Raw genomic sequence first — 22179 nt, 5'->3', positions numbered from 1 at the left:
CCCCACGTTGTCTAAGGAGTCGGAGCAGCTGAGGCCGCAACATTCCGCCTTCGCGCAGAAGCACCGGACTAGTGCGAGCGCACCAATCGCTTCGGAGGATGTGGGCCAAAGACGGTCGTTGCTTTCCTCGTTGTGCCCATTTTCACTTGTGCTCGGCACGATGCCGGCAATGTAGTCTTTGTTTCCGGGCTCTCCTGTGGTCGCAACACCATCATTTGCGCTCACAAACTCGTCCACCGTTGATTTGTCAACAGCTTCCGGAAATTCTGACACCTCGCTCCAAACTTCGGCAACGACAACGGCTTCATCGCATTAATCAGAATTTACAGTCATCACCGAGCACGCGGAAGTCGGTACGGCTTAAGCAATTTCGGATGAACCACTCGTACACGGCCGCGCGTACGCGTTGGGCGCCACAGGCACCGGGTCGTGAGTTCAGCCGCTTTAGCCCTAATCTCCCCCTTATTCTTCAAGATCGTGCTGAGAGTGCTCCTCGAAATCTTGCACGCTGCGGGGACATCCGACTTGTCACCGCGTTCGACCCGGTTTATTATTTCGAGCTTCACGATGAAAGGCGAATTCTGCCGCCTCATCACGCCAACACTGCGGGAGAACGCGCACACAATGAATCAGATAAGCAGCGAGACAACTAGCACTTTCGCCACCTTGCACGACGAGGGCACAAGAGCCTCTGATTGGCTGTCGGAGCAAGCGCTGCGGGCGGACGGGCCAGGATCATTTTTTTGTAGGGTGGTGTCGGCGGCTCCGAGGTAGCGCAGTCACGTAGGGAGAGCGGTTGGATCGAGCCGCGCCGCCGGGTTTTCCCTTCACCGCGAGGGAAAGCCAACTTCCGGGGGCACTTTTCGCCGTTTGACGTTCGATATATAGGGGGTCGCTACTAGTTTTGTTCGATGTATGCGTAATTTTTGCTATATATACTCATTGTAACTATACCGTGTCCAGAAATTGTTCGATATATGGAATAATTCGATGTAAACGGGTTCGATATAGTCGGGTTCGACTGTACATATGTCACATTGAATGAACATATTTTGTAACAATGCTTTGTTGTAGTCTGTCGCCATGTTTCGATCATCTTCAGACAGTGTCTTTTTATAGGTGCCGTAACTTTTAGACAGACATATTTCATATGGATACACAGAGGAGCACCAAAGGGAAACAAATTAGTTTTGTGGAAAATAAGCCTCTTGGAAGTGTCTCTGCTGTTATTAGGTGGGAAAAAGTAACAGAGCAGAATAAATGATGGCCAACGTTCTCATTGTTTTGAATTTGGTGCTCAAAATGTCAGAGCTGATAATGTCAATGTCATATCATGCAGTTCGTTGTCCAAACATAAAAATCTGTTAGTATTCATGGAAAGCGTCAGAAAAAGTGTCGTGAAATATGTATAGGCAATTGCTGCCAGCATCAGTGCATGATCATGCGAAGAGTTCCCCTGGTTTCATTGCTTATGACAGTAATCTCTTATACAAGTTGTTTAAATTGCTAGGAGTTTTCTTAAGTACCCTGCATGGGAAGTTGTCAGTCTGATTTATTTATTTGAAATTGCAGTTCAGGCATGGTGTCCACTTTTGTGGGCACAGTGAAACTGGCGGAAAATGTCTGTATTTTATTCTCTCCGAATGGTGTTTGCTTTTAGTGATGCCAAAGATGGAAGGTTTTATAGTGCTACACTTTCAGTGACATGGTTATAACCGGTGTCTAAAGCAAATAGACAATGTATTAATCACTGTAGCCATTGCTAAGCCTGTAGCTATAAGCAAATATTATTTGGAGTTGACTGTACTGTATATATGCAAAACATTGCATTGCAAAGCCCATGCTTGTCTGTTTCTCCTTCAAATAGATTTAGTCCTGCGTCCCTTTTTCTTGAAGTTATGTATGCCTAGAAGAGCAGTAAAATTGTTTGGGTATTTCTGTTTCTTCCAATGCTCAGATGGAAGAGGAGATTGAGAAACTGAGCGGTGGATTGAAGAACCGAGAACACACGCTGCTTCTGGCCAGGCTCATGGTGCGAGGAGAGGATATTGACACACGGCAGCGACTCCTGAACATCATCAAAGTGAGCTGTTCCTTTCCATCTCTCTTCTGGCCTTCAGTTATCTTGATTTGGGAAAAGTTTCTATTGAGAGTTTCCTTGGACTTGTTATAAGAGATTCTTGAGTGGTTTAGCTCTTGTGATGCACTTCTGTTAAAATTGCTCTGAATTTTTGAAAAAACTGAGTTCAATTTGCCTGTTGGACCAGTCAAATTAGCCTCTAGTGCCCAAATCTTAGGTCGTTTTATGGGAACTTTAAGCAACAAACAGTGTATGCGTGGAAACCCTGACATGGCTACAACTCATGAAAGCTCTCATTCTATGGAGCAGTAAGTTGTTACTGCCCATTTCTATTCGTGAAGTGGGATTTGTATGTCTTTTTTGTGCGCGTGTGTGTGCAGAACACGACGGAGACGGCTTGCCTTCGCTTGTTTCTGGATTACCATGGTCTTTCGCTGCTATGGAGCTGGATGGCAGACATTCCTGATAACGAGCTTGCTCTCAAAGCAGAGGTAAGGTACTAACGCTGTTTTTCAGTGAAACGTGCTAAATGCATACTGTAAAAGAGTTGCTTTCTGTCCTCTTATTTTTATGCTGTGTGCCTGTATGCACGTTTGTGTACATAAACACAACAGCATGAAGTACAATTCTGTTTGAGTAAAAGAAGGGTAATGATCACATCGGCACACCCTTTGTCATGAGTTTTTCTGTTTTCATACTTTAGGTGAGGTGCTTCATGTTCTCTTCTTCTGCGAATAAAGCCCAACTTTCGTTGCAATCTGTGTTGAATACTTTGTCAGGCTGTCAAAAGTAAGATAGCAGTACACTCGAAACATGTGTCAACAAAATCCCGTGGCAAAGAAATTCTCGCGACAATGAAATATTTTTATATCCCTGATGAACGCCCATAGGATTCAGTGCATTTCGTAACTCTTGACAATGAAATGTCGCTGTACTACCAACCCACATCAGCAAAATTTGTTGGAACGTAACCCCGCATATTGCCTACTTGCACAGGGCTAGGAGGCTCTGAAATGTGCTCAAATGTGATTGCTTTGCACTAAAATTGCCTGAAATGCCGCCACATTATACTTGTGTGGGCGCTGCCATTTTTTTTTACGAACAACAACCAAGTGCCGGGAGTAATCGTGTGCACTGAAAACATATCATGGCTGCCATCTTGTTTGATGATCGCCCGTTCTAAGCAACACACATGTTGCTACTGACGTGTGTCAACAGTTTTTCCACACCTAGTGCAGTGCTTAAAGGGACCCTGAAACGATTTTGACAGTTTTGTACAAACGTACTGAGTCGTTAGAGTAGGTCCTTCTAATCATTAATCTACACATTTAAGTGCTCCGCGTAAAGCATGTAATTTATTATTTTTTTTTTAAAATGTACATCGCTGCCAATTGCAGCTAACTGCTCAGCGAAATTTTCAGCCGCCCCTACCCATACGACGTAAATCACCCAATTGACGTCAGTAGGGCGAGCTATCCAATTGGCTGCCCAGAGCACGTCATCGATAATTTCTCCCCTTTTATAGTGAACAAATCATGTTTGTAATAGTTGGAATGTTAGTTAATTTGTTTCTATAAAAAGAAAGTAACAGAAAGAGAATGCACAAGAACAATTTCTCACTAAGCTTAAGTACTTCCGGCACACAGCAACCGTCGTCTGCTTGTGTTACAACATGCTCCATTTTGACGGGAGCTCCGCGGTCAGAATAGGTGTCTTTTCGCGAGCCATATGATTCGACCTTTTTGCGTTGTGGACTCCAAACGTAGCGACTGGCAATATGTCAAGCATCGTGTCCCTCTGCAAGGCAGCAGACAAGCGGACTGGCTGCAGCACATCAGACTGTCGCTATCCGAACGGCGCCAGGATTTGCGCATTTGCCGCTGTCACTTTACACCGGAGTATTACCACCACAATAGCTTTTCGTGAGTCCGGTATTCGGGTAAACGCAAGCGCAAGGGGACAGGGCTTGCCCGTTTGTCCATGCAGTTTCACGGGATGAGCAGAAGCGCAAATGTGAATGGTCTGCACGGTGCAGCCACCCGGTGGAACAGAGCTCAAACACACACAGTAGCAGTAACAAAATGTATTATTTGCTGCTGGTATAAATTTTTCGCAGGCGTGTAATCGTTAACACATTGTTTTTGTAAATGTTTAAGATGTTTTACACTTGGTTATAGCAATATTAGCTCTTTGCTTGGCTGGTTAAGCTCTGCGCCAACGGGTAGCTGGACCGCAGAGACCGATTAGGCAGATCATGTACGTCCACGCTAATGTTCCTTCATCAGCTTGAGTTTATGCCTCCACCGTTTCATCTAAACGCCCAGCCTGCCTGTGGTTACCAGAATACCAGGCACGTTCAGCGCTGCAACAAAATGCTCACAATGCATGCTGCTTCAGTAGCTCTCGCTTGGGGTCGACTGCCAAGCAGCTGGCGGAGAGTTTAAAGAGACTTCTCGCGCTCGCTTCTAGAGAACCGGAAGTCGACGACACAACACGCCATCATGTTGCAGAGCCAGTGAAGGCGGAGCTTAGTCCCAATCACTCGGCGAACAAGTTGAGGAGGAAATGTATATCTATGGAGGAGGGTAACTTGTAATCGTCCGTAGCTCTCTTAATATGAGATGTTTTACAGAAATTGTGGTGTGAATGATTAACTTTAGCTGTACCCTACGAGTCTACAAAATTTGTCCAAACCGTTTCAGGGGCCCTTAATGTATGCCTCGGTGAGCAAAATGACGCAATAACAAACGTCCCACTGATGTGGAATTGTTTATGACGCTTGATATGGCGGTCACAGCATGGAATGCCACGCATCGGGCTGTGATTAAGCGATTGTCAGGGAGTACACATTCCTTGCTTCAAGAACGCTGGCTTCGGTGCTGCCCGACAGGCATTGCGTGCGAATTTGGAACCGAACGTAGATTTGCCCGAAGGGGCCATAATCTTGATCGATTGCCTGTAGGTATGCCAGGTATGATCGCTTCCTCGCTCGTTGCCGCACATGTTGGCGTCTATGGGCGATAGCGTGCGCTGAAAAAATGCTGCTGCTTGCACAGAGCGCTGTTGCTCTGCATCTGGTGCATAGTTACGCAAAATTTCACAATATTGATATCTCCGAAAGCAATTTACTAAGAATGCTGCACCACAGCAATGCTGCCACTGCTGATCGACACATGCGGTGCACTCTTTACTGTCAGCAGTGTGGTTCTCTATCCTCAAGGAAAGCTTGGCAAAGTAGGCTAATGGAATTTCGACTGCTAAATTTCAATCTGCGATGCATTACCTATCTGTGATGTCTCATTTTGCAGCAGCGAAATTATCGCGAAGGCGAGTTTTCTTGCTTTCCCCACCAATTTCGTTATGTACAAGTTCAACTGTTTCTTGAGGCTGCTTGAACTGCTTTTTCGTTTATTCTTTACCTTAGAACTTTCATAAATAGGAAAAACACTTTTTTTTTTTCGATTTGGTGTGAAGTATACAAAATATTTTTTTGCTTTCTTTGTATCCACTTTGTCAGATCCTGACGGTGCTTCGCCAACTGCCCATCCCCAACAAAACGATGGTGAAGGACAGCAAGGTGATGTCAGTGGTGCACCGCTGGGCATCTCAGCTGGCTGAGCAGGGCGCTACAGGTGGAGCCATAGCTTCAGCAGTGGCAAAGGACTCTGACATTCCGCCTCCACCTGACAAGCGGGCCAAAGTGACGAGTGAGGAAGCTGATAGCGATGCCTCGGAGAGCTCGGGGTGGGTTTTGGTTCGATCTTGCAGCCTGTTTGGAACTCTGTGCAGCTTGTCTGTGGATGCTGAAATTAACATTAATGCCATGTTTCGTAATCTGCTTTGTTAAATAATGCAGTTGGCATCCGTGCTTCCCTGGTTAAGGCTAAAAACTGTTTTTCATCTTTTTCGTGCAGTGTTAATGAGTGACATTTTAATTTCTTGCCTTTCCCTTCCTTTGCCTGTCTGTAGCGGTCAGACGCCAGCATCGGCACCTTGTCAGCGCTCTCAGACTGGGTCTGTGGTCTGTTCTCCGGACTCTACAAACCTGGTTGAGAACGGGGACTCGACGCCGAGTGACGGGCCGAAGGATGAGCTAGGCAGCAAAATGGCCACGGATCTTTCTGAGCTCGCATCCACGCTCTTGGACTCATGGGGCTCCTTAAAGGTGCACATTTGTTATTTTGTGGTTTAGTCATAGATTTCATGGAATTTAAGCTAGTAATTTAGTGAGCCACTCTCAATTCTTTTCATAGCAAGCATTCTAACCACACTGCTTTGTCGTTTTTGCAGGAAGTCTTCCGGATCCCTCGCCTAGAGCAACAGAAACGTCGCGAGGATGAACGCGAGGCAGACAGGCGAGAACGGGAACGCAATCGTCAGCAGAAGAATCGGGAATCTTCTTTCAGTGGCCGAGACTCCGGCTCTAGGCACCGCAGTCCTCCATCCTCAAGTATTCGTGACCGCAGGGACAGGGGTGAGTGCCTCAGGCAGACAACTTTAACAACAGTTATACTTCTCTGTAGTAGTAGTAAATTATTAAAACCTCGTTAAACCATACCCGCTTAAACAGTAGTTTCATTTAAAAGTAGTAAAGTCAAATCCCTGACTCAGCGGCCATTGAACATAATAGGCTTTGTATCTGCATAAACCGTACCAACTCATTGCGTATGCATCAGTTAACACGTAGTGTTTCCACTTTTCGTCACACAAACATGGTAGTGCATCGTCTCCATTGGGTCGCCCAGCAGAACAACAAGCCTCAGAGATTGGAACCATGGTTCAGAACATCGGTCTCCAACACCCTGTGCATTTGTACATGAAGCCACATCAACATCATTTCGGTGCCGTGCCAGAGCATGTTGTGGCGTCGTGCAAACAAGGACTTGCGTCATGCCGAAGCTCGGATAAAAAAAGACGCCGGGTGCTCAGCATAGAAGAAACATCAGACATCGTTCGTGCTATCGAACATGGGCAGTATTCTGAAACGTTCGCCTTCCGCGAAAGTCACATTCAATAAACCTAGCGACTGCTTACTCTTGACATCAGCATGCACTACCAACGTGCGCACTCGAACGCTTCACATTGCATGAAAGATAGCGCCCGGCGAGTCCAGAGCGGCTCGGGTGTGTTGTTTTCGAGTTTAGTGGCCGCAGTACGGATTCTGCACACTGACTACGTTTGGTTACGGCTGCTTTAGGTAAAATAAATTGAATAAGGAAGTGTGAAATGTTTTATTTTATATGAATCAACAAATATCGCCACAAGACTATGCGTGTAAGACACCACCAAAAAGGCTACTATAAACTACCACCTATCTTATCCCTACTACACTCCACCACCAACCGAACGCCAAGAGATGGCAAAAGACTTGTTCGTTTATTCAATATATGTCGAGAGCACCCATCGACACCATGACGTTAAAATGACTTAGCCGGAACTACTAGATGGCGCTGTTTATTTTCCGGTTTTGCTAAAATCTCCAATCAGCGTGTGCCGTTGGCAGAGGCGTGGCCAGGGTGATAGTTTCGCGGAAGGCGAACGTTTCAGAATACGGGCCTATGACACGAAGAAGTCGGCGCTGGCTCATGACAGGGCTCTACTGTTGACTATAGTGTGTGGCATTTGAAATGCGAAGCAGTTCCTCGGCAGTGCTACTGCGACCGCGAAGAGATGTTGGCTACGAGGTTCGACTTTTCGCCATCGTTGCCTCCGTTGTTGCCGAAGTGTCGTCTAGCGACAGGGATGAGGACGACACGGAAAGCGACAGCACAGGCGATTCAGGCCTGACAGTGGGAGAAGCTGGGCGTTACGTCAGCCTCGTGAATGCAATCGTCGCGACAAGAACAGCACCCCGCAATATAAAAAAAGGGCGCCCTGCAACACCTGCAGCGCTACAGCACCCGTGCACGAAGAATGTGCAATGCCAACGAAGAATCTGCCATGCGAGCGTTTCCCGAGAAGAGGGGGCTGGCTGAAAAGCTGGCTCACAGCTTCAGCAAGTTTGAGGCCGCGATCGTCGCTGTTGGGCTGCTGCGGCATCAAACAAAAATAACTTTTGTCGTGAATAAATACTGCATGTTTTTTTCCCCTTTCATCGCACTCTCTGAGTTCCATTTTTGATAGGTAAGTGGGTGGTCTCATGCTATTTCAGTTAAGCAGTACTACCGTTTAGTACATACTTTTTCCTAACTCTGGCCAACTGCGGTTTAACAAGGTTTCACTGTATTACTTCGCAGACACGATTGTTATCATGCAACGCATACTGTGCGCTTGTCAGCTCAAAATGCCCAGACGTGGTTGAGGGGCCCTTCAAGCAGCAGGAACTTCACTGACATTTTGCTTAGCATGACACCTCATCGCCAGTATTTGTTTGCTGTCATCTGATACACTGACCACTGTAAAGGAGAGAGCGAGAGAGCAAAAAACTACATTTTAAAGCAAAGCTTTCTCTGTCTCACTGATTTGTCCGTGAGCACGAAAAACTCATAAATATTCGAAAAATCAAATACAGTGGATATTTGATTGGCAAATATTGAACGTTCACTATTGGATTTGATTTGGTGATATTTAAGTATTTGCATACCCCTAGTGAAAAAACTAATATCAAATCGAATATCAAATATCAGGAAATGTTTTGTAGAATTTCATGCTTACAAATATCAAGAAAATGTGGTGCTGCACGTGTGCCTTAGTGCATACCTACCAACTCCTGAAATTTTCGTGTACTTTACAATTTTGGGATAGCTTTACAGTTCTACGAATATTGCACCAATGGTTGCGAAGAGTGACCTTCGCAAAGAAGTTTTGCTTGTTGGTCTCTGAATCTCCTGTTAAGTTTGCCTAGGGGGTGCAATAGAGGGGCTTGCTTCGAGCAAGTTGACCCAGAGAAGTTCCTGAAGCAGGTGAAATCTGGAACAGCAAAGTACCTTAAAGTCTTGCTGTAATATAAAAGAACAATGCATTGCTTGTCAGTCTCGGCTGTTCTAACTTTGATGCTGCCGCTCGTGTGCTATGCCTAAATCTAAACCATCGTTAACGTAGTGCATACGTATCCAACAAAAAGCATGTGCCCAAGGCAAGCATTTTAATAATACATCCAACCCCTCTCCCCAATCACCATCCCGCTTTGGTCTCATGCCAGAAGGATTTTAACTAATGTTCACAGGTTTGCAGGTATGCTTTAAATGGCTTAATCTTCCTGATGTCTGTGTTTTGCTAATAAAGTAGCAGCATTAGGTAGAATGAAGCAGATATAATTCTTAAGGGTCTGAATGAGCTGATAGCTTCAGCGGCCTGTCAAGTTGTTCAGCAGCTATGTATGCAATACACATCTTGTAGGTTAAATGAAGTCGCTTTGTATCATCTGATGACCTGCACTTATTAACGCATATGTAGAGGTCTTGCAGATATACAGGGTGTCCTAACTAACGTTAGCCAGAGTTTAAAAATATGCTGATGCACTCTAGGACGACGCGACAAAATGCGTGTTGCTGACCATCATATGTAGCAAGTCGCACAATTTTATTTTTCTGCTTAATGGCATAATTAGTCAAGATTATTGAACAAACTTCTAAAGCAACAAAGTCCGGCACAAAATTTCCAATTAGAAAGTTGTAGAGCACTTTGCAAAACGTCTGATTAAACAGCTTCCTACTTTCTACCTATTAGGTATTGGTGGTTTTCTGCTTACTGCAGATGGCCATGGAAAAAAAAAAGAAACAAAATACACGTGACATGTCCACTTGTGCGTCATGATTGCAGTGCTCTCAAACGTTTCTTGTACTGATGAACATAGCATCTAGCAGGGCGTGCAGCCGCTTAAAAGGTGACAGGGCAGTGACGAAGGCGTTGGCTGTGCGATTAATGCCACCGATGTGCTTCTCTCGCAATGGTTCATGATAGTGATAAGCAGGCGCGCAGCGGCAGCACACCTGGCTAAATGCTATGTTCATTTGTATGCGGAGTGTTCGACAATGCTGAAATCATGGTGCTAAGCAGACATGTCACTTGGTATTTTTCTTGCATTTCACAGGCATCTGCAGTAAGCGGAAAAACACTAATGCCTAATAGATAGGAAGTAGGAAACTGCCTAATCGGACGTTTTGCAAAGCGCCCTACAACTTTCTAAGTGGAATTTTTTGCCTAACTTCGTTGCTTCCGAAGTTGGTCAATTATTCTTGACTGCTTATGTAATTAAACATAATAAAAAAATAGTGTGACTTACTCCATACAATAGTCAGCAACATGCATTTGGTTGCATCCTCTCAGTGCATAGACATATTTTTAAACTCCGGGTAAAGTTAGCTGGGACACCCTGTATAGGATTAAGCCTGTTGCCAAACGATCGCTGTCTGTGTTAGATAAAGCTGGTCCTACAAACTTGCAAAAAAAATGCTGCCGAATCTTCAAGCCCTTTTGTTTTAGCTGTTTTCACACATTTTCTGCAGACTATGAAAGGTCGTCTGAACGGAGACGGTATTCCGCTTCACCCGAGCGAAGAGATGACAGAAAACCTTTCCATCGGTCATCAGACCACCGCCGCTCTGGTGGCGGCGGTGGCGGCGACTCCAAGCCTAGGAAGTGAGTATAGAGTCTTCCATGGCATATATTCCGGCACGTGCCTGGGCTAAATATGTCTTGAAAGAGAGAATAGGCTCTTTAATGAGAAGTGGAAAGGTTCAGCGTGGTTTGACTTGTGCCATCCAATGAAGTACCCTCGTATTGGCCACACTGCTGCACATTAGAGCCGTCCGTGCATGCGTGCATGATCTGCTCAAGGAGCTCTGTCAAGCAGTTGTACTTATTTGATGCCAGAGGTGCACCTGCATGGAACTTTTGTTGATTCGCCCATTTTGAAGGGATACTAAGAGACACCACTGTTGCATCCTACTAGTTACTACCGTGCTACAACACAACTACACCAGTGCAGAGGCCTCTCAACATTGAAGCCAGAGAAAGCATGCCTGAGCCGAACATTCACCTGCTTCTAGAGCAATCGGAGAAGCCACGTGTTTAGAATCCTGACAGATCTTGGTCTTATTCACGCTCCCAGCTTTAACTCTTTCCTTACCACGGGGAAATTGGCTGTTTTTTGTATGGTGTTGTTCGGGATTTTTTGTGCAACAGCTACTAAGTTAAGTGTCATGCAGTACATAAAAGTGAAGGTAAACGAACGTGCTTTCAAACAGTGTTTATTTTTTAAAAATACAAATTTATTCACATAAAAAAATTCCTGAACAAAAAGAATTTCAGAAAAATTTTGAGTGAGGTGTAATATCTCTGGCAAAAAAATTTTTGCGAAATTCCAAAATATAAAAATTGTGGGTATATCACTGGGTAACATTTCTTTAAAAAATTATACCCATACATTAAGTACTCTTCGAGTTATGAAAAATTACAAGACGCATAATGAAATATTTAAGTTCTTGATTGGTCCTACTTAGGATTTTTTTTTTTCAAGGAAAGGATTAACTTATAGCACAACATTATATACCAAAACTCATGTACTAAATGCACATTGCAAAAGCACCTTCGAAAAAGAACAGTAATAACAATATTCATAATAAAAATTAGCAAACACAAAGATAATGAAATTCACCGCACTTATATTCACTTACATTTTTACAGAGCAAAATTTCTTCAAAGCTTATGACAGATACAAAATAGTTAACACTCCATAGCAGAATGTCACAGCAAAATTGAGTCATAGCTCAATAACAATAATGATAGCCGCTTCGGACCGCTACTGAGCGTCATCCCGCGGTCAATGCCCGGATCTCTCTGGGATCGAAACTCCACGCTTCTTTGAGCTGGTGGAAGCACGTCTTGGCCAAATGAAGTGGACACCCTATGAATAAAAAAATAGTTTGGACACCAACAGGGAAATTGAACTGTCTCTAGATATCCATACACAAAGTGGACGGTGAATCCGAAACTCACTTGCGGGTCACGGCTGATGTTCCCGGCTGATCAGCTGCACCTTCCTCATGTCAGCTGAACGACGCGGCATCGATGTCCGAGTCATCTGTGCTCGATGAGTGAGCACATGATCTAGCTAATATCTAGGAGTGTGCAGTCACCTATACTTAACCACACAACATCCTTCTAACAGCCAAGCTTGCTACCCCCTATGTCTGCAGGACACTGCTTCCAACGCCACCGCGGCTGACCAAGGAAGAACGTCGGCAGCTGTTCGCACTTGAGGTGCAGCAGAGAGACCAGGAGGAGGCCCTGAGGCGACAGTTCATGGTGCCCCCTGCCACTACAGTGCCGCCAGGAATGGTGGTGCCCGCTCCCGCTCCTCAAGGTTTTATGGGTGCGCCACCTGGAATGATGCCTATGCAAGGTGAGCTGCCATCAGAAAAGAATGGATGATTGGGCTAGCTGCTAACAATTTGTTTGGGGAATGCTAGCACAGCTTAAACAAGGCCGAGAAAACAAAATGCAATCTGCACAGGCACTATGAACCAATGGCTACCAGCAACAAGCATGATTTGATGCAGTGCATTGAAGTACAGGCACCATGTGTCATTCTGTATGTGTTCATTCATTAGCCCTGGCCTGGATGAGGAATGGCAGCGTGTGAAAAGATGGACTAGGTAATAGAAGCAAGTGCATTGTGACCCTCACCATGTCGGTCAACTGTACATTCTGGTCTCATTATAGCAGTACTGCCAGAAATCGACTATCACCTCATTCAGTATATTTAGGATGTACAGTCAAACCCCGTTACAACGAACACCACATTAACGAACATTTCAGATTAACGAACTTTTATGAAATCCCGTGCCGACTGCTTATAGTTTCAATGTAAAAATATTTCACTACTACGAACTTCAGAATAACGAACATTTCAGAATAACGATCATTATTTAATTTCCGTGTCATCTTAACAACACCTCAGTACTACGAACTCATATCCCGAAATGCGAGGATTCTTAGATTTCAGTGTATCCGTCACGGCAGTCGGAGCTCTAAGCTAGCAGACGACGCAGCGCGAAGAGCGGGCCGCCTTGCAACTTGCTTCCCGCAAAAACCTGAGATGGCGCGGAAGGAGAAAGATGCGGGCGGAGACTTTTCTTTTTTTTTTTTTTTTTCCTTCTCCGTTGCGGAGGCAGCGACGCACCAGGTTTTGTGAGTGGAGAGGCGGGGAGCATGGGCTCGTAAAACCTGAGACGGTGCGGCAGAAGAAAAAAAAAAAGTAGTAAATAACGCTGAAGTGGGCCTTTTTTTTTTTTCCTGTTGCGGAGGTGACGACGCATCACGTTTTTCTTGCTTGTTTTCTCAGTTGTTCGCGCGCTGTCACCTGTATCAGGCCTGTCCATCTTGTTTTTCTTCTGGTTACATTATTGTGTTAGAAGTGCGTGCCGGCGTTCGCGTTGCCATGAGCTCAACAACTCTAAGCACGGCGAAGAAGCGAAAGCAGTTTTCTTTGAGCGAGAGAGTAGAGATTTTTCGCGAGATAGAAGACTGGAAGAAACAAACCGTCGTGGCTAAAGAACGTGGAGTGGTGCGGTCGACGATCGCCACGATTCTCAAAGATAAGGAGAAAATCTTTAAGCACCGGCAAGAATCTTGCTGCACGTTACGGCAGCACCCGAAGACCGCGACGAGTCCGTGTCGGCCACAGATGCGTTGGACTGCTTGCGAAAACTCCGCATATTTATAGCCAAACGCGGCACAGCGGCCGAAGGCGTGCATAAGAATGCGGACGGTCTGGAATCGTTCGTGCTGCAGAGTCTGTGCTGCACCCGTCAGAAGACGATCACGGAATATTTCAAATAAATGTGCCTTGTCTGACGATCACGTTTGCATTGTGTGAGAAACGAGTTCAAGGAGGTACCGTTTCAAAGGTAGGACGCTTGCGTTACTGAAATGCTATTGTTATGGCTAATTTTTGGGCTTTCACTATAACGACCTTTCAGAATAACGAACATTTTCCCGCGGTCCCCTGAAGTTCGTTGTACCGAGATTTCACTGTATAAGAAGGCACTCAAGTACTGTGAGAGATAAATCTTTAATACAAGTTTTTTGAAGGTTTCGTGCTAGTATAATGCTAGTGTGTATCTCTATAATGACAGCCTCGACATCTGACTGCAACCTTGAATTTCACAAGTTTCTAAAATGTGCTTTGTATGTGACAGAAGTTAGTGCATGTGCTGTGGAGCTCAAGCACGAGCATTGTCTCGATCAGTGTCGAAATCAGCGCAGATGGTTTTCTATGCAATCTGAGAGAGTGTTATCATTTTTCAGTGACAAGATTATCACCAGTTTCTTTTCCACTAAGATAGAGGAGGCCCTTATTGTCAGGGGCACAGCGCTGGTAATATGGTGATCTGTGCCTTGATTTACAGGAAGCTTTGAAGTAGCATCTCGTGAACTTGGCAGCTGAATTGTTGGCTAATCTTAGTGTATCAAATTCATTTTTATGGCTGCACAAGTACAGGTGTGAGACAGTTACGTTTTTTGTGTTGCTGGTATGTTTATTTCTGAGCCTTCTATTTATTGTGTAGAGCATGCTTTATCTAATGCCATACCTTTCTGCTAAATTGAGCATCTTCTTGGATAAGCTTGGAGTTCCCTAAATAAGCATTTAGAGTTCTCTTGCTTTTACTTATATGGTACTGTTGTAGTTGTGCAAACAATGTGCGATGGCTTTTGCATTGTAAATAAAATCTTTCAGGGTACATCAAGCTACTTAATAGCTTTTTTCCCAAGGTGACCATCCAGCAAGTATACTGGAAAATAAAACTGATTTTATTTGTATGAAGATGGCCCTGGAGCACCACAGTAGTCATACTTGTTGAGTACAGTGCCCACGAGATCTTGTACTCACTTTATGGCTGTGCATCCACATCCACCATTATGGTGCGAAATAAAGGTATAATGCATTGGCCGTCATTTTGGTGCTTTCCTCTTTCTGGTTCTTAGGTGGCTGCCCCGCTCCACAAGTGGCAGCTCCAATGGTTCCTGGGCAGCCGCAGCAGCAGCAACAACCTGTGTATGTCTACGACCCGGCCACAGGTGCAGCCATGTACGGGGCTTCAGCACCTCAGCCGACAGTGGCTTATTATGACCCCCAGACAGGGGCACCCATTCCAGCACCGCAGCCACCCATTCCACAAGACTACATTCTGCAGCATAGTGAGTTCTCGTCAACTTTTGTAGGTGCAACACCATAAACATTATTGTTCTAGGGATTGTTGTACAAATGTTGCACTAATGCAAAATATTCAAAACTGCTCATCATTCATGGCAAATCTGGTTACAGGCAGTAGGTGAAGAAACATTAGGTCATGTGATGCAATCAGGCTGCTGTTGACATGCTTATGTTGCAGTGTTGCATCATGCATAATGCTGTCCCGGACAACTTCGAAAAATGGTAGACGGACAGTTTTGTGGCATTAAGTCTATGTGGCCAATGGCCCCATAGACTTAATGTGTAAAGATGACCAATATTTTGGACAGCCTCTACCTCGACACTCAATTTCCAGGACTCCGTCCGTGGCTGTAGCATACGCCAACTCTGCCACCATTATCTTTGGCGACCTCGATGAGACATCAAGTAAAGCCTCAGAGGTTACACGCTAAATGGTAGTCTCTGAGCCCTTGCCTTGGTCTCCACTCTATGCCTCTCAGATTTAACTACAAATGCCAATTTGGAGGCTTTGCCTCAATTGTGAGGTCTTGTCAACATCGCAATCATCACATCCTTTTCCAGCACTCCCTTGCATAGCCCGCTATCGCCATCCTGTTTGTTGAGTTTGCATTGCGGAGTGTTTTGCCCTGCTGTACTTGCTTGTTTAGTTTGCCTTCCAGACAGCACTATGCTGGCTCCAACAAGTATTTCTCGTGAAGTTATAGATAGGCTGTGTCAAATGGCGCCAACGGTGCCCTTGCAGTCTGAATGAGCCCGACTCCGCAACTACGAGTGCCGAACTGAACGATGGCAAATAGAGTAATCCCTCATTATAACAAAATCACTTTACTGGAAAAATCGCTTTATTCTAAATTTCTTCCAGTCCCGACCCAAACGCATGCATTCTAAGCCACATTACTCAAAGCGCATGAAGAGCTTGACCCGCTTAGAGCAAAGTGGCGAGCGGAGGTATTGCCGCTGCCAATCGGCGGCAATGCTTTTGCGCATGCAGTGTCAAATTAATACCACCAACAAATTGGCAGCGTCTTCAAGTTTGGCCGCTACTTCCACTGCGATCTCCACGTCCGTCAGTTGAAGCATTTTGAAACACTGTCAGTAACAAAGTGTGAAGTGGCATCTGCTAAGGCGTCGATGAGTGAGCCCAGCGAGCGAGCGCTGTCACGCGTCTTTGTGGGATGCAAACCACCATTCCTCACGAGGCACGCCAGGCGCAGAGCACGGCACCGAGGATGGAGTCAGTGCGCCAAATGCAGTGCGTCGTTGATGTCAAACTAGCCAATCTGCTGCGTGCGTACGCCGTTACGTTCAGATGGCGCCCTCAGCACTTTGGATGTGTGCAGCTATAGTGCGTAGCAGTCGGGAACGCCCATCGTGCCATTGCTATCTTCGAGGGCTTTTGGCTGTACTGTAAGTTCAGCATTTGTAGTCAGAACTGAGTAAAATAATTTCTTAACTAGGCAAAGTTTATTTCCAGAAATACAGTGTATGGGAATTTGGAGCTCTCCACTGTGGCATTTCTTATTGTCCTCAAGCATTTGTTCCTACTTCCTATTTGCAGATGCAATGCTGAGTGGGCCTCAGCCTATGGTGGCTCCTGGCATGAACTCGCCATCAGAGGTGGGCCCCCATGTGATGATGCAGGCACCAGGACCAGTGGTGCCCGGACAACAGCCAATGATGCCTGGACAACAGCCAATGATGCCGGGACAACCAATGATGCCCGTCCAGCAACCAATGATGCCAGGACAGCAGCCAATGATGCCGGGACAGCAGCCAATGATGCCAGGACAGCAACCACTGGTACCAGGGCAGCAGCCAGTGTTACATGGTCAACCACCGATAGTGCCTGGACAGCAGCTGATGGGGCCTGGTCAACAACCACAACTGGTACTCGGACAGCAACCACTGATGGCGCCACCACCTGAAGAGACGCAGCACCAGTCTATCCCTCCCAACATTGTGAGTGCATGGCACTCCCTTTTTTTCCCTCTCAACATTGTGTCATCATCACCAGCCTGTGGTATTCATTGTTGAGTACAGCTTAAGCAAACGGAGTCAAGGAAAGTGCTATGACAAACATGGCACTGTTTCGTGTCCACTGCCGGATGAAGGCCTTTCCCACCAATCTCCAAAAAATGAGCAGTGGCTTAGCTCAGCTATGCCAGGATATACGTAGCGTGAGCTGAGGCACGTTGCTCAGCCTCCTGGCGACGCCGCTTTGCTAGACGTTCCTCCCTTTGCTGCGGTGTCTCCACGGCACGTTTAGCCTTCTTTTGTTCGTTCTTCCTACGCTCAACTGCTAATTGCCAGGCAACTACTTCAGGATCCAATGAGTTAGGCTTCTCTGTTCTTCTGCGCCGCTGAGCAGCTATTTCGCTCTCCTTCTCCATGCCTATACCACACTGGCAAATGCCCCGCTATGTGTATACCCCCGCTGATACCTCTGCACATGCGCACAAAATGAGAGGCACTATCAAGCGGTTCCGGCGCAGCGTCAGACTCAGCTGCTGGGCACGTGTTGGCGCCAGTGCGTCTGCTGCGGCTATGATGTCACTCCTCTGCAATGCGCAGACCAGCGAGGCGCGCATGGTGGCGGCGGAGCGCGCAGCATCTCCGGTGCGCCAGCTGTGCGCCGTGCGACGTCACTGCTCCTCGCGCATGTGCAGCACAGCTCTCAGGAGCCACGCAAAACTGCTCAACCTCAACACATTAGATGCTTGCCCATTTTTCTTGCTAAAAATTGGGCTCGCATTAGATTTCTAGCTTAGGAGCTTTAATGTTACCTCTACGTTTGTTTTATGCTTCAGGCATTTAGAAAATGGGCGCGCAATTCATTGGAAGGTATTTTAGTATCGGGTAAATGCTGCCAGATGAACCAGCGGTGTGTTTTGACATTTTTTCTTGCATATTGCTAAGTTTGATCTGCCTGATAATTTGATCAATTTTGTCGGTCCCATCAGGGTCGAATTAACAAAAGCCTACTGTATTTGTTATAACAGGGTCGATTTTGCCAATCTTGCTGTTATTCGAATGGAACACAAGGGCCAAGTTCAGGCAACAAAAATAATGAAAAAGCTCCCGTTAAAATTGAGTATGTATGCTATATAGCACAACTGACAGTGATCTGCTCGGGATATGTAATGTATTACAAGCAGCTGATTCTAACGGTTCTTGAATTTAGTTAGTGAAACCTGTGCACAAAAGAATGGCAATGCTGATGTCGTGATATACTGAGTGTTTCAAAAAGTAAATATTTCTCTCTCACTTTCTCATTGAGCAGGACTACCAGGCCTTGGCTGCAGCAATCAGCAACGTGACCAACAAGCCACCTAGTCCAGCCCCCATGCAATCGGAGGCTGCCTACCTGACAGACCCAATGCAGATTCCACTGCCCCCACCGTTGTCCCCGGACAGCGGGGAAGCGACGCCGCAAAATCTCGACCCGGTCTCCTCTCCCACTTTGGACAGCACGGACAGAGGGATTCCAGAGCTGCCTCTTGTTCCTTCACAACCAGTGGCCAGAGGGGAGCCTGTGGGCACAACTTTAGAAGTTCTGCCAACCGTTGACTACGACGCAGCTGCTCCTGACACACCTGTACTGCTGTCTCCCATTCAGCAGCAGAGTGCTACAGCTGCTGTGTACCCTGCTGTTCAGGTACTATACTACAACACTATTAGCCTTTCTGTTTGGTTTGGTACTGCTTGGCATTTACCCTATTAATGTCAATTTTTTTCGCCATACGCGACCGCCCTGGGTCGATCTCCCTTTTTTTTTTTTTTTTTTTTCAGATTCCAACTTTTCTTAAGGACTTATTTCGAAAAAAAATTTACCGAAATTTTTCTAGGGTGACCGTATAGTGAGAATTTTGCATTGGTGTATATGTACTCTTGCCTGAAAGCCTGCGAATGCCCTATTGTTTTTTTTTTTTTTTTTTTTAATCAACTCTTGTTATAGAAGTATGGAATTCCTAACCTGGCTGCCTTCGTTCACTCCTGATAAGCAAATTCGAAAATGCTTTCTATGAAAACCAGTATATGTAACTACTTAGATTAGGTTTAGTTTATACTTCATGTACGCATTTTGCTGTTTCGCTGCTTTTAAGAATTAGTGAAAACGATTTTCCGGTTCTTTGACTGTCGTAGAAATGTTATTGTTGATTTCACTTTATTTTTTGTTCACCACTGTTTTTACCCACTCCTGCAAAGCCCTCCTATGGTGCTGCAGTACGTACAAACAAATAAATAATTAATAATTAATTGCCTGAATCAAGCCCAGAAACTGTCATGCATGTCATACGAATAAAGGTGACCATCTTGTCAGCCTACAACAAAGTGGAGGGCAACGCCGTCAGATTTCTTAGTACAGTAAAACCTTGTTAATTCGGATTTCACAGGACCGAAAGAAATGTCCGAATTTACCAAATGTCAAATTATTGATGGTATCAAGAAAACTATAAACAAATGCTTAGCATGTCAACACGCTTATATTTTCTGAATGAATGGGCCAATCACGTTTCCATTTTGCACAAAAGCAGTGCAAAAGCTGCACTTCTCGTCATCTCATGGCTGATTACTGCTTGCAGTGGCAAAGGCCTCACAACTTCCTTCATAGCACGGCCGGGGCATGCATCTTCATCTTAGACATATCATAAAAGGCCAACAAACACTGATACCAAGTACAACATAGGGGAAATTACTTGTGCCTAATAAATGAAATAGAGAAATGATAAATTAATGCAACTTGCTGCAGGTAGGGAACGATTCCACAACCTTTGGCACAAGTAATTTCGCCTATGTTTATTTATTTATTTTATTTATTTAGTACATACTGCAGACCTTTCGGTCCAAGCAGAGAGGCAATAGAATGCATACAAACAAAAGAGAACAAATTAGGAACAAGCAAATACACATTTATACAATTTTTAGTCACACTGTGTCTGTAAACTGTCGTTCCAATCTGATGTTGTCCTTGGTGTCAGCGTTTGTTGGCTTTTTGTGATATGACTAATAAAAATCGGGTCCCTCAGTTAAGCCCCCTTTCTTCTCGTTCATCTGAGACAGGCTTTTTACTACCGTGTGCACATCCTGATTTTTTTGCCAGTGAGTTGGTCGCTGTCTATTACAATGTAGCCAGTGCTCTTCATCCTCAAAAGCTTGTCAAAACGAAACTACTGCTTACGGCAATTGCTGTAGACGAAGCTGCGGCCGCTGTTGACGCAATCTTGTGGTGCTGAAGGCACGTGGCCAACCCACGCACTAAGTCAAATAGAAACTACCGTTTGTTTCATTTGTGGATGAAACTGTGGTCACTATCGACGGGATTCATGGATGGCAACTACGCAGTTATGATGTCACGTAACGGATGCATGCACCAAGTCAAAGTGAAACTACTGTTTGCCTGAACCACCGTGGATGAAACGGCGGCCGCTGTCGGTGCGATCATGTACGGCAACTACACAGTCAAGAAGGCATGTGGCTAACACAGTGCTATGCATGGCGGTAAATGCAAGAATAAAGGTTTTAAAGGCACAAATAGGTAACAAGAATTCTGGAATTATGGTCATTCAGGTGCGATTTCCACTGATGACTATGGCGATGCGGACTAGCGATGTACTAATGCCATTTCTGCTCTTTTGTGTGGCACCTTTGCGACGCTCCAGTGCTCGTCGAGCTCAGAGAGTTGTCCGAATTAACCAACATGTGGCCAAATACGTCCAAATTAACAAGATTTTCATAGCATTACATAATGCATACCCCTGCCAACACCAAAAGACGAGCCCGAATTATCCGATTTTTCAAAGTAACGAGTTTTTACTGTATCTGGTTTTGCTGCATTTGTACATAATGCTTGCACACTTGAGCAGTCTATGGGACTTCAACTGTGATCACTTCATTGCAGCATGCACCGGTTGCTGTACCGTATACTGTGGTTACGCCAGGGACTGGGGCCCCAGAAAGTGCACCAGCCATGGTGCCAGGCACCACGTACCCAGCCAATCCACAACCAGTGGCCACTGGATATGGCCCTGGCTACGGCCCTGTGGGTGCCAGCATGGCTGCGAGTCCAGCACAGGGCATGCATCCCCAAGTCTACTTCCTGCCCTCTATCTCACAGGCCTTGCCCTCTGAGGAGTCCTTGGTATGTCCCAAATACAGTTTGTGCTCATTACAATGGACCCGCATGCAAAATACTCTTGGATGTAATGGACCATATTTCAGCCTTAGTTTGCTCTGCCTATTTGATTAATGCAACAAAGTTCGCTTTTAATGGTCTGTGCTACAACAGGCTATTGGCTACAGCGCACGAAATCAGTGGCAATTCTTGTGTCAAAATCGGGCGCATAAAACTTACTTTTGCCATGTCGACATGGGCTGACAACTGACTTGCAAGGGTCAGCCGACGATTGCAACTCAATATTGCGCACGCGAGAAAGGAAGGCGGGGCGGACGTGCGTCCTCCTTTTGCGCACGAGGCATGGGGGAGGCAGGGGAGGGAGGGGGTTCTACTTCAGTGGCTAGTGCTTACGGTGCGGTTGCGCAGGCACCATATCATGAAAGCGATCTGCGATGTGGACAAAGTGCACGCACTGCTCATAGCTTCGTATGCGCTGTGCTGTCAACGTTTAGTTCCGCATTGAAGCGAAAGAGGGAACGAAGGTCGGTTCGCTCGCTGCTGCTATCGCACTTCTTCACACCAACGTTTCGACAGCAACTTTCCACGATCACAGAGCGAGATATGTACATGTTTACCTGTGCGTGCGTCACAACGTGCTTGTTAATTTAGTTAATAAGCCAATGTCTACAACTTTATACAGTCGATAAAACTACCGTAAAAACCGGACTATAGGTCGGACCGGAATATAGGTCGACCCCCCAACTAACCAATCCTAAAAATGAAAAAAATATTTTTCAATGGCAAAAGTACTGAAAGACACCCTTA

At 45.6% G+C, this 22179-nt stretch overlaps 1 protein-coding gene across 10 annotated transcripts in view; it reads left to right on the top strand.

Moving 5' to 3' along the window:
• Set2 (SET domain containing 2) overlaps positions 1 to 22179 on the top strand; it is a 112830-nt gene that overhangs the window by 76503 nt on the left and 14148 nt on the right. For all 10 annotated transcript variants that reach the window (XM_065441645.2, XM_065441650.2, XM_065441652.2 and 7 more), the window contains 11 exons: positions 1958 to 2083; positions 2461 to 2571; positions 5598 to 5824; positions 6050 to 6245; positions 6371 to 6554; positions 10528 to 10660; positions 12220 to 12425; positions 15011 to 15223; positions 16798 to 17198; positions 18520 to 18894; positions 21139 to 21378. In XM_065441645.2, the coding sequence (XP_065297717.2) occupies positions 1958 to 2083; positions 2461 to 2571; positions 5598 to 5824; positions 6050 to 6245; positions 6371 to 6554; positions 10528 to 10660; positions 12220 to 12425; positions 15011 to 15223; positions 16798 to 17198; positions 18520 to 18894; positions 21139 to 21378 (2412 nt within the window). The remainder of the gene's footprint in view (positions 1 to 1957; positions 2084 to 2460; positions 2572 to 5597; positions 5825 to 6049; positions 6246 to 6370; positions 6555 to 10527; positions 10661 to 12219; positions 12426 to 15010; positions 15224 to 16797; positions 17199 to 18519; positions 18895 to 21138; positions 21379 to 22179) is intronic.

The sequence above is a fragment of the Dermacentor albipictus genome, chromosome 1, assembly GCF_038994185.2.
Source record: "Dermacentor albipictus isolate Rhodes 1998 colony chromosome 1, USDA_Dalb.pri_finalv2, whole genome shotgun sequence".
Lineage (NCBI taxonomy): Eukaryota > Metazoa > Arthropoda > Arachnida > Ixodida > Ixodidae > Dermacentor > Dermacentor albipictus.
The sequence above is the reverse complement of the archived record's forward strand: the minus strand, read 5'-3'. Positions and strand labels throughout refer to the sequence as shown.